The 14,796-nt window shown below is 37.0% G+C and overlaps 1 protein-coding gene, 1 long non-coding RNA gene and 1 pseudogene across 2 annotated transcripts; all 3 read right to left on the reverse strand.

The window, feature by feature from the left end:
* The window catches only part of LOC145768614 (general transcription factor II-I repeat domain-containing protein 2B pseudogene), an 83,696-nt pseudogene that overhangs the window by 1,021 nt on the left and 67,879 nt on the right, over positions 1 to 14,796 (reverse strand).
* LOC145769026 (general transcription factor II-I repeat domain-containing protein 2-like) lies at positions 22 to 1,013 on the reverse strand. Its single transcript, XM_082580625.1, has 2 exons — positions 371 to 1,013; positions 22 to 161 (listed from the first exon to the last, which is right to left on the reverse strand). Exons 1-2 carry the CDS (start codon positions 1,011 to 1,013, stop codon positions 22 to 24), a joined length of 783 nt encoding a protein of 260 aa, XP_082436751.1.
* Positions 8,252 to 11,825, reverse strand: LOC145769376 (uncharacterized). Its single transcript, XR_014289004.1, has 3 exons — positions 11,527 to 11,825; positions 10,709 to 10,810; positions 8,252 to 9,461 (listed from the first exon to the last, which is right to left on the reverse strand). It is a non-coding gene; the product is annotated as an uncharacterized LOC145769376 (long non-coding RNA).

Consider the following 14,796-nt stretch of genomic DNA (forward strand, 5'->3'; position numbering starts at 1 on the left):
ACATCGCAGAAATAGAGCAAGTCACCATACTGATTCTCTGCTTCTAAAAGTAATTGGCGAAATTGACGATGGTTCAACCCTCGAGACAAAATAAAATTTACAGCCTTCACCACTACGTCCATGACGTTCTTTAAGCTTAGTACCTTTGCACACAATGCTTCCTGATGAATGAGACAGTGTAATGTTACAATGTTGTTATTAATTCCTTGGTCTTCCATGTGTTTTTGAAGCAAAGCCACAACACCTTTATTTTTTCCCACCATTGAAGGGGCTCCATCCGTTGTTATTGACACCAGTTTTGCGAGATTCAGATTCGTGACTTCAAGGCATTGAAGTAATGTCTTCAAAATATCGGCTCCTGTAGTAGTACCATTGATAGGTAACAGTTGAACAAAGTCCTCAACAACGTGAAAATCTTTGGTTACTCCACGCACAAATACTGCCAGCTGAGCTGTATCTGTCGTATCTGTGCTCTCATCTATCGCTATTGAGAAGAACTGTAGATCTTCAAAGCAATCTTTTTGGCTAGACCTCACGTTCTCAGACATCTCTTCTATTCGTCTGGTTGTGGTTCTTCCTGAAAGACTGACATCTGAAAATAGTTTTTTCTTTTCCGGACATACGGTTTCAACAACAGCCATCATACATTTTTTCACAAATTCGCCATCAGTAAACGGTCTCTTGTCTTCTGCTATTAATTTTGCTACCTTGTAGCTAGCAAGAGTATTCTTTTCTGATTCAATATTTTGTTTTTGGAATACAGAACTCTGCTGTTTTAAGCTCTTTTTTAGTCGCTCAAGTTCGTCTTTCCTCAATTGACCTGTGAACTTGGAATAATTGGCATGCTTTGAGTTATAATGGCGCTTTATGTTGAATTCCTTGTGTACAGCAACTGAAACGTGGCAAATCAAACACGTGGGTCTACCAAAATGGTTAGCGAAAAAGTACTTGTTCTCCCATGCTTCATTAAAACCTCGGCACTCAGCATCAACTTTTCTACGTTTTGCCAACATTGTAAGATTGCTAAAAATTTGGTTAAATATACGGTTAATTGACTATTACTAACGCAACTCATGTAGCCTGCAACTAGCATGCAGTAAATAGGCTAATATAACCGGACTTCAAGGTGAAACTGCCAAGTACCTTGATGCTACCTTCTGCAAGCTTAGGCTAAATTTTGCCCCAAACCTAGTTTACTATAACAAAGCGACCCGTGATCGATAGGTCGCGGGTACAAAGGCGCTTTGTGATAATTTCCTATGCTTGGTGGATTCTAACAAGCAGCAAATTCTTCAAAGACAAGAATCACTTGTTGAAAAAAACGGAAAAATGGAACTGGGAGTAAATTATAACTCTAAAAAATAAAGTAATTTAAAAGTCTGGACCGGCTGTCACTAAAAAGGCCAATTCCTGCTTCCTAAGCTACACATATTTCTAAATTATCAACCTTCAAACAAACTAATTCTTAAAACTTCAAATCTATCAAACTATCTGTCAGGCCTGCAACGTCGCTCTCTCTAAAATGCAGTTCGCAGAGAAAGAATATCAAGGAAATTCAAAATGGCGACAATGCCCTAACTAAGCATTGTTGCGGCATAAGTACACAGGCTACGTGATTACAAGTGAGCGTTACGGATAAATATGGAAAAGTAAAAATTGCGAAAGTTTTACATAACATTTAGTAATCTTAATTCTGTTATGTAAAACCAAATGGCAGCATAAAATAATGGGATGTTCGTTTTGGCCCGCCAACTACAATTTGCAAAAATGCTGCGGGCCGGATAATTTTGCTTGGCGGGCCGGATCCGGCCCGCGGGTCGTAGGTTGCCGACCCCTGACTGTAGAGTGTAGACTATCGAAACCGAAAGTAGGCTACGCTGGTTGGAAGCCATGCTAACGATTTTGTTCGATAAATTAGGCTGGCATCCTCATTATCTGTTTCGTTAGCGTTAGTTTTATCCAAACATTTACAAACTCTTGATAATTTTGGCTACACTTCCAGTCACAACTGCTTCTGCAGAAAGAACATTTAGCTGTCTACGACGCTTGAAAAGTTACCTTAGAAGCACTGTGGGGCAGGACAGGCTTTCTGGACTAGCTCTCATGCAAATCCATCGTACTCAAATTCCAAGCGCGGAATTGGTGTTAAACGAACTTGCCAAATCAAGTAGAAAGTTAGACATTATGCTCTAAATTAAAATGTCATTTTGCATTTGCAAAGTCAACTTCCTTGGGCCTACAAACATAAAAACTTGTTGAGTCAACAAAGTGTTTCAGGATTGTAATTTGTAATTACCGTGTTAAGTTTATTCATATGTATCTGTTTGTTTATGTTGATGTAAATATGTTATTGAATAGACTCCAGTCGTGCCAATGCAGTTCGTAGCCAACAGATGTTGTATTTTATTTGTAATCGACTGAACACATTACTGTATTATCGTAATTTTCTTCCTTGGGTAGTCATAGCTAAATGAGAAAACGTTATAAAGGCTAGTTTCCTTTAATGCTGTACTAAACAAAAACGTGATTGACATAAGTTATGACCACTGAACCGTAACATGGTAGTGCCACACACTTTATCAATGGGCGTGGACATTAACATAAAAATGTCACAATGCATCATTTTAATGTTTGTTCTTTGATAAAAATTAAATGCCCCCCCCCACCCCGAAAATATTTGCTGGTTGCGGGCCTGTCTGTTGTGCAGTTGCGGGCATGTGGGACAAATTTAAACCATTTGTAGGCTACAACAATGACATTTTGGATGAGTTGGTTTGGTACTTTTGACAGAAAGCCACACAGCAAACTTCAGCTGCAAACCACAACGAACCACCCCATAATCTCTACACAAGGAATCATTGATTGCAACTTTCGAAAGGTTTTTCCAAATAGTTTTGTTATGATTTTTTTTGTGTTTCAGTAGCTACCTCCAACGGTTGCGCTTTGAGAACTTGGTTTTAGCAATTACTGAAATTTGTAAAGAATTGTTTGCGCTCCAGTAGGCCTATATGACTCAAAACCGATTGAAAAGCCTAACTATACATGTTGTGCATCAACTCAGATGTCGCAAAATTTTATTATTTGATGCTGTGATCCGTAACTTTGCATTGCAAAAAGTCCAGAAAGGGTTGAATTAAATCGGATGTCCAAAGTCCGGCCCGCGGGCCAACTCCGGCCCACGAGACGTTTTTGTATGGCCCGCGCCTGTTGTTGTACAATGTGTTATTTTTTTCGCCTGCAGACACACAAAAATCATATAAATTCAACTTGCAGTTTTCAGAAAAATTATTGTGGTTGTTGGCCCGCGAACACTTATTATCAAATCTGGTTCGCGTGGGAAAAAGTTTGGACACTCCTGAAGTAAATGCTTGGTTGAACTATTTTCGTTGCCTGTGGGCCTATTGTGTGTTTACAAAGCTTTCTAGACAATAGTTAGCCTCAATGGCATTTTTGCTGCAAGTGTAATCCAGTGATTAATTATTAATGATTTTTACATTGAACGAAGTTATTTTCATGCTAAGGAAAGTAGGCTAATTTCAGCTTAACACGAACATGCAACGCAATATTTGCTAAAAAATATTATGGGGCCCATTTTTCGTATTGTTTCCCGACCAGTGCTGACTTCTCTCGGAGGCCCTGCCTGTGAGTGCGGAAGGAGAAAGATATCGCAAGCCACACCACCTGCAATTGTCCTATCTATCATGCGCTAAATGGTGTGCGTGGTCTGCACGAACTTGAAGACCAATCAATTCAATGGCTGCTCGAAACCTTCCCAAACATCTAGCCCGCTACTTCTCAACGGTGGTGAAACTGATAGGCAAAGCCCTTGGAGCGGCGAAGAACGAAGGTTCAAACGAAAAAGAAGTGGCTCCCAATTCATAATCCTTTTAAGCCTTGAAAAGGATCTCTTTCCTGTGCAGCTGGTAGCCGGATGATTGATTCTACGTTTGGGAAGACCATCTGAATTGTTTTGCTTGCATATAATTTGATAAAGGTCCTAAGCCAATGAGACAAAACGTGCTCTTTTGGTCTATAGTTTCGTCTCATGAAGGCTACAACGTGCAAATTTGTCAATAACTAGTGGAGGACTAAAGGAATGTTAAAAGTAAACAGTTCGATAACAATTAGCACATAATGAGCACTTTTTGTAGCAATAATAATATTTATTGTTTAATTTCCATTAACAGTCAAGCCATTTGCAAATTAACAGTTACAAACATAACCGTTAAGCTGTGTTAGGCTATATAAATAAACATTAGAAATTTAATTTGCATTAGGCAATGATCTGCTTATGAATTATAGGCTACTAACTTTATTAGAACTGGTTGCCACAAAATTCACGTTATTAGCCTACCAGGTGAAAGTTTCCACAAATTATATTATCTATATGCTATAGACGTTTCTAAATATACGTGGTAACATCTCAAACTTGAGGCCCTTAAATCTTGAGCCCCTAAGCTTCAGCATTTATAGTTTAATGGTAGCCTAATTCCGCACTGCTTCAACCCTTGCTTTGCAAATCTCAAAAACTTTCACTTCTTCAGTCAGATGTAAGCCGCATTTTTGTTGCAAAAATACTCGACTGCCATTTCAATAGAATTAAGAACTTTACAAAACTCTCTGATCGTTTGACATTGAAAACTAGAAACCTCACCGTCGCTAGCATTATTTCTTTGTGGCTCGTAAAAACGGCAGAGCATCTTGAAACTATTCCGCTGAGTCCTGAAATCAATGAAGAGAGCCTTTTTTTGAAGAAAACGATATTTGGGATTGTAAATTGTCATCATTGCGCACTGCGGGTGTTCTGAGCAGGCCAACAAGTCCACAAGGCAGTGGACGTTTTTAACTGTTGTCTTTCTCTCGCTGGCTAATATATGCAAGGATACAATATAACCCATGCAACAGCGCGTCCCGCTGCACTTTTTCAACATTTCAAATATTAATTTTCTGTTTTGTATATATTACAAAATAAAAAAAAATATCTACGCTAAATCGGCCACCAGATTGCGCTATGTGACGTATCAGCTGGTAGCTACTTTAACAAGGAAAAATTCTGCCACTGCAATTGACTAGAATGCACCGCCAACCAATCATAAGCTACGTTTTCTATGACGTAAAAAAGAGCGAAAAGTAGAATATACAAAGCAAATCAAGTGATGGATTTTCTATCAGCTGGTTGGCTTAGGGTTAGGGCTAGAAAGTAGTTATTTCATTGACGCGGGTTCGATTCCCACCACTGCTATTGCTTTTTTTTCTTCTGTAATCACCAAATAAAGTTCAAAACAAGCATTCACTCTCTGGCTGAGTGCTAGAAAGGTCACAATTGGACGGTAGCCTCTTATAACATGTTCTGATTGGTTGACGGTTTCATTCTAATCAATTTCAGTGGCAGAATTTCTACTTGTTAAAGTGGCTACCGTATCAGCTTGACACAATATCTGTGGTGATGTTATACATCACAGTTTAGCCGCTTATTACATCCAAATTGCTTGGAATGGAATTTTCTTGTTCATTCCAGACTATAAAAAACGGTTATTGAATCCAGTTTTCGCAAAATATAACCAGTTGCGAATCACATAGCCTACAGCCGAATTGTTCTTCATTGTGTAGATTAATGGTCTAATACAGTGGTTTTTAAACTGGGGGGCGCGCCCCCCCTTGGAGGGCGTGTGAAGCTCACAAGGATTGATTGATTTGTTGACTGATGGATTGTTTGTCTGCTTAGGCTAATCCTGACAGTGCCGCATACTTGAAGAGGCTTTGAATCACTGGCGTCGTAGAAGCGTCTTTCGGAATTTGGCAATCTGCTCCTGCAGGGCAAGAATACTAATCGCATCAAAGACTATGATTCCATCCGCGCTTTCATAGCAAAACTGGGTCTGTGGCATCGTCGAGTTCAAAAAGGAAACGCAGCTTCATTTTCCAACCTTGATACTGTCCTTGAGAAAATTAGAAAAACCAAATTGAACTGAAGGGCGAGCTTTAGTTTGAAGTGGAGTGACACCTTCAACTTTGGAAACAAGAATTTGAACGCTATTTTCCATACTTGGATGCAGTGATGTACGCGCATACAAAAATATTGACGCCGTCAGCGTAAACGCAAACGTTCGAAAAACCATACGCCGTATGCGTCAACGTAATTTGTAAAAAATGTTGGCGGCGTCAGCGTTAGCGCATACACTAGCGCAAACTCATTTTGTTTGCTAGGTGCCAAACATTCACACGGTATAAAATACTCGAAACAAACAAGTTTTATTTTGAATTTCCACGAAGAAACACAAGCATCTGACTGTTCATCTGACATTTTGCTGTGTTTTGGTTCCAATATGTCTTTTCCCATTGAAAACATTCTTTCAACTGCAGCGCTGGAAGGTATTGGCGTGTTGTAGCGAAAAAAATACATTAAAAAGAATGCGTTGACGCTATGCGCTAAAAAGCCGCGAAAACTTTACGGCGTAGCCTCAAGCGCAACTATCCAAAAAAATGTGGCCGCAAGCGTTAGCGTAAACAAAAAGTCTACGCCGCAAGTATGCGGCGTATACGTACATCTCTGCTTGGATGACACCGAACTTCCAGAATGGTAGATGACAAGGAATCCCTTTTGTCTAAATGAGAAAATTCTTCCCGACAATTTAGAAGAGGGATTCTTAAAGCTAAAATAAAATTCTACTTCAAGGGACAACCTTGAAGCAATGCCACTAACAGAGTTTTGGGAGAAATATGTGCACATTTACAAGAGTGTGGGTGCTGTGGCTATACGCACACTTCTTTCATTTTCATCCACTTGTGCGAAAATGGTTTTTCTACTCTCGTAAAAAACTTGGATGTGAAGCCGATCTGAGATGTGCATTATCTGCTACTAATCCCCAAATTAAACATTTGGTATCCACAAAAATGTTACATCCTTCGCATTAACCCAATGCAACTTACCTAGAAATGAATTACTGTTCTGCTTAATGTTTTTTGATTTTGAAACAAGGTGGGGCGCGAACTTTGTTAGAATTGTAAAAGGGAGGCGTGTCTCAAAAAGTTTAAGAACCACTGGTCTAATATGAATAAAAATCTGATCAAGCAGTAGCCTAGCCTATTGTAAAAAAACAATATTCGATTATTAATTATCTAAGGGTTCTAATTAAACAGATTCTTTGAAAACATCAGTCACTGCAGTAGGCTATGCTGTTGCAGTCGAGCCAGTTTTCTTATTGCAGCTGAAGTGTCTTGCTTGTTCCTGTCTACATTGCATAATTAAGAGAATAAGAGAGGATAATTGAATAAATACCGCATAGCACAACACATTGGTTGCATTTTTACCCTTAGGCCAGGGACTTGTTTAGTTGAAGTTTTAGAAAAACGGTTAATCCAGCCATCGCTTATTACTTAGGCTGCATCCAAATCGGCAAGACCCGAGGTAGCTCACATGTAAATATTTTTTATGTAATTTTTTTTTGATTGCAATAGAGACTATAGTATGCTGGTTGTAAAGCCTTTACGACAGCGCAACACTCTTCTAAAATTATATCCGACCCCAGTAGAGTATATACATAGCCGCTTCGGCAGGTCACTGCAGCAGATGGGGTGTTTTGACCAATCAGAAGGCAGGACTTGCGGCTGAAATAAATTTTGCGGAGAAAAGTTTGGTGCTGAAAATCAGGTTTCTTACAACTCGCAAGATTTGCCTGTGATGTCGAAATTTCCGCAAGCATGCCAGCAACGCACTTTGATATAAATCTGACAGTGGGCTTACCTGAAAAGTTAGCGTTCCAAAATTTGTATGCAAACCTTAATTAGGCTACAAATATTTTTTGCATTTTTTTTAAACTTGCCGTCTGATTCTTCCCAAATACGATTTTGAGAAATAATGTTTTTGAGTTGTGAGAAACCTGATGTCTTAAATTTTTCCCAGCAAAATGTATCTCAGCTGGGTTAAATATTCCTTTTGATTGGTCAATAAACTTTATCTGATGCAGCGACCTGTAGATTACAAATACGCTCACCGCCTAAGGTAACGTCTGCTTAGAATCGTTAAATTTGTAAAAATGTTTTTAAGGGTTTCTCAAGTTGGAACGTACGAAGAGCGTTTCCTCCAACGTTAGTAGTATCTTGTGGACTTACTTTCTCATAAATAATATACCCACCTCACTTAGCCGATTGCACAGCAGGTTGGACCAGGAAAACTACAGTAACTTCTCCAGCTTAAATTGTCTGTTTCACTAAGAAGTTTGTTCTTAACATGCCAAACGCCTTGTAACAATCACATTGTACAGTTTTTATTTTTAACGCGGTGTCGCCAATTTCAAATGAATCCTACAAACCGACAATAAATAATGTATAAGCCTAAAACGACATTGAGTCCAAAGTTTGATACCGACAAAATGCACGTAGGCTATAACACAAGCATAATAGCAGAATTATCATAAGCGCAAATCGTTCTGCGATGTAGGGCTATTGCTCTGGAATTTAATTTTAAACCATCTGTACGAGAAACGATCCTTTATTTCTCCAATCTCAAGAAACCCAATGCACAAATCTACCACCTTCCCCGAATCCAACAATATCCCACAATCGTATATGCTTTAAAAAAAACAAAACAATCCTTCTACTTCACCGACCTCAAAGCCCCCTTGTCGTTCCATAAATTCCCCTTAGATGAATTGTTTATCGTTCAACCAATCTTGGTCCGATCCTTATTGTCCTGGTACCACCAAATGTTATGTAGCTTAATTTACTAGCTAGGCTACGTGTTTAAAACAACTTTACAAAATAAAACAGTAAACACTGAAAAGGAGGAGCAAGCATCTTGTAGGCCTACAAGCGGAACACAACAATAACTCTTTACGTTCAATCTATGTATAATTATGTTATATCAAAGCATCTGCTTTAATTCGCAGTTAAAACTAATTACATGACTAATGCATGGCGGCCTTTATACAGTATGGACTAATAAATTAAAACATTTATTGTAGTTATGACAGATTTGAAGTTAAAAAGGAATTCATTTGCTTAGCATTCTTTTTACCGATAACCCTCATTGCACACTAGTGACACTACGTTCATATGTCTAACTTGCTTTCTCGTATAAATGTTTTAGCTGATCATCAATTTTCTCGTACAGGATATTACAATTTGTTCAAAAGCAGCACAAACATAAGTCTAGTATGTAATGCTATACTGACATCAACGTAAAGCAACCACTAGAAAATAATCGTCAAAAATGGGGTAATTTTTATCAAGCAAGGAAAATGAAATGTATGACAACGACGTGTAATAGTTTTTACACAAAGATATCTGGTAGGACTACTTTTATTTTCTCAAAAACGACCAAATGCTGATGTAAAGATCAATCAGCCTATTCCTCGCTTGGCATTGGCGGTACTAGCATGATGATCTTCCAAAGAAATCCACGCAGTATCGCAACAAATGTTGACAGATGTTATAGTGGCACTTCCAACACGATCGAGGCTCTAGTAAAAAAAACAGAAGAGTGTTCGATTGTGACCAAATTCGCTATCACAATGCCAAAGCAACCGAGCAAGCAAAATAATGATACTTAAAATAATAACTATTAAATTACATAAAATTACAAAAGGCTACAGTATTGGTATCGACCATGCCTACAACTTACCCATGTTACTGGCATTGCACTTAAATTTCTTCGATAAGCTTTTGAAAAAATGTTATTTGCATTATCTAAATTGAATCACTCTTTGTGAGTGCGATAAGCGCAAAGGTTTTTCGATAAATTGTTGTGTAACTATTCAAAGCATGAGATTAGCAAGGAACCCCTTATTGTAGTAAGGTTTATTTTCCTTCAAAACAACAATCATAGATATCAGAATATTTTGTGTTTTAAATTATGACTTGAATGTCATGCTTCATTTACAAATATTGTTGCGACACTTCTATATATGAAACAGTGTATACCTAACACTAAAATACTTATGTAAAAGTTTTTACGACCTATTTCAAAAATTGGCAATTATTGGGGGAGGTTTGGTATATGTTCTCAGCTATAAAAATGTGCCATGACTTTATTTGACTTGGCAACTGTTACATCCCCATCAGCTTAATCATAAATTTTCTATAAAACGTGGATGTCGACTTTTCCGGCTAAGACTACACAGTAAGTTCTTAAATTCTATCATGCTTTTGTAGGACGTACGATGTACATTTACAAATCAGTAATAATACCTATTTGAAAAACAATTGATTGCATCACAACAGAGTAGTTTTGGTAAACACTTGGAAAAACGACAATTGAAGCATGTAGTTGGCAGAGTTACCTGTTTGCACTGCCCCCTTTCTACGTACTAATCATATTTAGGGCCATTGAGAGAATAATTCGGACCAGGTACCAATGAGATTCTGGGTCTCAAATCAAGATATTTCTAAGAAAAACCCATTATATGCAAAGAATGCGCGGTTTCTTTAAACTTTCGGCCCCCTTGGAAAAGTCACGGGTCCTTAAAACATGCCGGGCCGGGTCCAAAAGTACCTCCTGGACTCCCCTTTCAACGCGACCGATCATATCCAATATGTTTACAATATCTCAAGTCTCTTTACCTTGATGATATCATTTCAATAGAATAAAAGAACAAATTAGGCTTACTAGTTTTATGCAGAACCACAACAAATTTAATTTAATTCGTTTTTTTTTTTTTTTTTTTCGCGCAACGAATCATATGAAGATGAATCCCAGAATGGTATTTACTTCGTGCATATCTGCAAGATCGTCCTTTAGATGTCCACCTCGAGTTGCAGTAAGTTATCGCGCACTTCAATGCGTAAACTTTGTGGTGCCGACTGTAAGATTCTGAAAAGTAAGTCACAACATAATGTAAATGCAACGTTTTTAGTAGTAGACCTACGCAAAAACGTAAAAAAAAATGAGTGTACAACTGTACATAGCACCAAATGTACGTGCGTGATATGTTAGGACGACGTTGATACTTGTCACGTTGACAGCGTTTCTGACTTTGATCTAACAAGATATAAAGGACTAGGCCTATATAAAACAGAGATGTGGGCTCGTCGAACCAGAATGCATAATTTAAATTGTTTTGTTAAGGAGCCTGTCTCCACATAATCCTTTGGAATCCACAGCTGTGATTTATCTAGTTTGGATTGATTTACCTTGACTTGGTTCTAACTAACTTAACTTTAACTTATTGAACAAATGCCTTTGAAACCAGACCAGACTAACCAGGGGCCACACCTTATACGCTCTTTGTACAAGCACGAATATTCGTGATTCGGCTATTTGGTATACTATGGTCTTCGCTATGAACAAACGTTACGAGGATTTGTGCGAAAATACTTTTGCTTTTACGAATACTTTGTTTTGTTCGTGAAAAAATGTTTTGTTTGTAACCAACGAAGATATTTTTGTTCATGCAAACATGTTTCGAACATATTCATGTTTGTACAAAGAGCATCATATTTGGTCTCAGACGCATATATCCATACTATTTCTTTATGAAACTCAATTTCATAACAATTGATCTTAAGAAATTGAAAAAGTTTACTTACTTGTAGAAATTACTATAAGTTGAGTTGCCATCAAGAAAATCAGAAAGTAGATGTTGCGTGAATTGGAACAGTCCATGTTTATTTGTTTTTTTGTATAAGGAAACACGATGATACGGAAAAAGTTGCAGGTCAAGAGAGCATTAAAACATTCAGCGATTTGTTTATATTATGTAGAAGTAGTGTAAATAGGCTGTATCGCTTTCACGCACGATAATACTTCGTAAATCAATAAATCTGCTAAAGCTTGACTTCAAATGCCTTTTAAAAACAATATTGAGTCTACTAAGTCAAAGGCAGTTTAACCTGAAAAAAAAACAAAACATATTAGCAAAAAATCATAATTTAGTTTTAGTAAGGTACTTTTCTTTCTGCTTATGACAAAAACGATTAAAATGAAATGAAATCACTTTGTTCCATCTTTAGCATAACGATCCAACATTTTTGTGACGTTGCTACCAATGCGGTTTAACCACAAAAGATTTTTTAGCATGTACTAAACAGCGTTATCACCAAAACTGTATTTTTACAATTATTTATGCTTTATATGAACTCTATCATACAGATTTTCTCTTTAATTAACTCAGGCTGGCCATTGACTGACCTTTATACCATGAACATGAAAAATTATTTCAAAGCATATCAGGAGGAAATAAATCATAAAAAACTTGGTGACAATATGTTTTAAAGGAACAGAATTGCGAGAGAAGTCAAAAGCAATGATTGAGGAGCACAACATAGCTCGAGGCCCTTATTCTTGTACAACTTTGTACCATTTATTGTTTGAACTATGGACCTAAATCACTGAAAAAATCTTGTTCAGTGTAAACCACAAACAATCCAGCCTACTACTTAACCCTAAAAGTTTGAAACTGATATTGAAAGCCGAAAATGAAACAACGACCACAAAAATAGAATTTCAAAATGTTTTTGTTTCCTGTAAACACGCTGGGTTCTGGCCTAACCACAATAATTTTGCCACAATACACAAATAAAGTCGGCATGACTTTTCGAACTTTTAAAAGGACTTATTTGGCGCGCTGAATATGATTTCATTTGACACAAACGAAACCTTCAAAAATTAAATTAAACAAAATAGAAGGAACATGAATTTTGCGTAAAAACAAGACAAACATGCTTCGTTCAGAATAGTTTAATTTCCAACATTCCTCAGTCATATTTGCTACTCGCAAAACTTTTAAAGAACAAATTACACGACAACATACTTTAAGTTCTTCTGCGTATTTTGCATTCTGAAACTTTCAAATGTTTTTTCACCAAATTTGCTAGATGAAATTGTTTAGTTTAGGCAACAAAGGCTATGAAATCTCAAGTCGAAAAACAATTTTATTTCACTTTGAAATATTTTCGGAAAGTTATTGTTTTTAGTACGGTAGCTCTGGAAATTTGACACAAAAAGCAATAATGGTCAATAGGGTTGTTCTAAATGAATTTTTTTTTTGCAAAACGACGTTTAAAAACAATTTTTTTAAGAAGAAACTTCATTGGAAGCAAAATCATGCGAAATCAAGAGGAAAAACTTTTGCGTCTGGAACAAAACACCCCACGCCAGTGTTGAGAGGAATGTGGTTTTTGAGATTCCGACTCCACTCCTACTACATTAAACCAAACCACTCCAATCCGACTTCAAAAAATTTCATATTTTTAGACTTCGAATTCACTCCACTCCAAAATCAAATTCTGAGTTAAAAAGATACTATAGCCAATGCGTATAACACGAAATAGAGCAGGAGTGCAAAAACTTTTGTCAACTTTAGTAGCACGTAAATGTTTTTATTGGTAAATTAGTGGTCTGCAAACAGAACTATATAGACCTACGGGTATTATTTGATTTAATTAAAATGCAAAGTCGCTATTGAGTCACTGGACCAAAGTCCGAATTCACTTCACTCCGAAGCTTTTGTGAAAAATTAAACTTCGAATCCACTCCATTTTCTGAAAATAATCGCGCAAACTCTGGCTGCACTCCATCCTCAACTCTACCGCACTCCCTGAGAGTTAACAATTGTTTAAAGAATATGGCGGAAGGTCTCCTATCTTAGATTTTATATAGTTCTTTTGTGTTCTGAGATCTTGTGCATTTCGCTTTAAGTTCGAGCACAGAATTAAGCGAGGATACTTTGACTTGGAAACATATTCTGAGATTTTTTTACTTTTTGCTGTCTCCTAATGATATAAAAGCTTTTTGTTGCCTTGGGTAAGCAGTAGAAAATGAAAAAAAGTAAGTTGAAAAACGCTGAATCAGACTGTTATTGAAAAATTAACAGTCTGACTAAAATCTTCAAAATCAAATTTTCTTTGTTTTTCAACATCTGAGGATGTTAAAACCTATTGTGTCATCTGGGGAAAACAGTACAGAAAGCGTAAAAATATAATTTTTAGAAAAATTTAATAAAACATTCGCAAAAAGTTAGCAAAACCTGGAAATTTCTGCAAAATGTGACAAATCAGGCCATATCTTTAGGAAGCCATGGTTCAAAATATTCCTCCTAATCCCCAATGTCCCTCCGCCTAAACAACCTTACTCTTACCACCACAAGTATTGCGCTGGCACAAGTGCTCAACCGGTGCAGTGGCACCATCAATCGCGTCTCTCGCAAGCAAGTTAAATCTAAAGTCTATCGTGGCCAAAACGTTGTTTGTCAAAAAGGCAAGCCCGTCTTACATCCTTCATAGTCACAGAAGTTGCAATGATAAATTAAGAAATTCTTTCACAACAACAAACTTGTTTTTCAACAACAGCTTTTCATGCTCTCGCTAAAAAAATATTTGATGACGTTGATGATTTAAAAGTTGCAGTTGAGGGATAGTTGTCTAGAACCGAAATAACGATACGCCACGCGAAAACTTTACATGTTTTACTTTACAGATTACGAGAACTTAGAAAGTTTAACCGCTACAAGATTGTTAAGCTGATTTAATGTTTTTATTTGAATATCAATTTTGTGTTTGACATTTAAAAAACGGTTTTATTACTCGGTCCACCGCAAAAACAACTTTGTTGCAGCTAAAACGTTAAAAAAATCTCAAAATATAATTCGGTTGTATAATTTTTGAAATTCCACCAAATTTTGATAATGTCGTAACATCAAAGCTGTAAAAAATTTATAAATCATTATACAACCGTCGCCCAGCGCGCCCCTCCTTCTCTTTTCTTTAATAAAAATGATCCATACTTTCGGCTATTTATTAAAAAAGATTGCTTCAGATAAAAATTAGTGTGTTTTTCGATAAATTGTGAACTATGCAGTT

Source organism: Aplidium turbinatum, chromosome 4 (assembly GCF_918807975.1).
Source record: "Aplidium turbinatum chromosome 4, kaAplTurb1.1, whole genome shotgun sequence".
NCBI classification, from domain to species: domain Eukaryota; kingdom Metazoa; phylum Chordata; class Ascidiacea; order Aplousobranchia; family Polyclinidae; genus Aplidium; species Aplidium turbinatum.

Excerpts from the sequence above, each read along its gene's own strand:
- LOC145769026 (XM_082580625.1), bottom strand. The coding sequence starts at position 1,013 with ATGTTGGCAAAACGTAGAAAAGTTGATGCTGAGTGCCGAGGTTTTAAT. Across the intron at positions 162-370 it reads TCAACTGTTACCTATCAATG|GAAGCATTGTGTGCAAAGGT; the intron begins GTACTACTACAG and ends CTCATTCATCAG.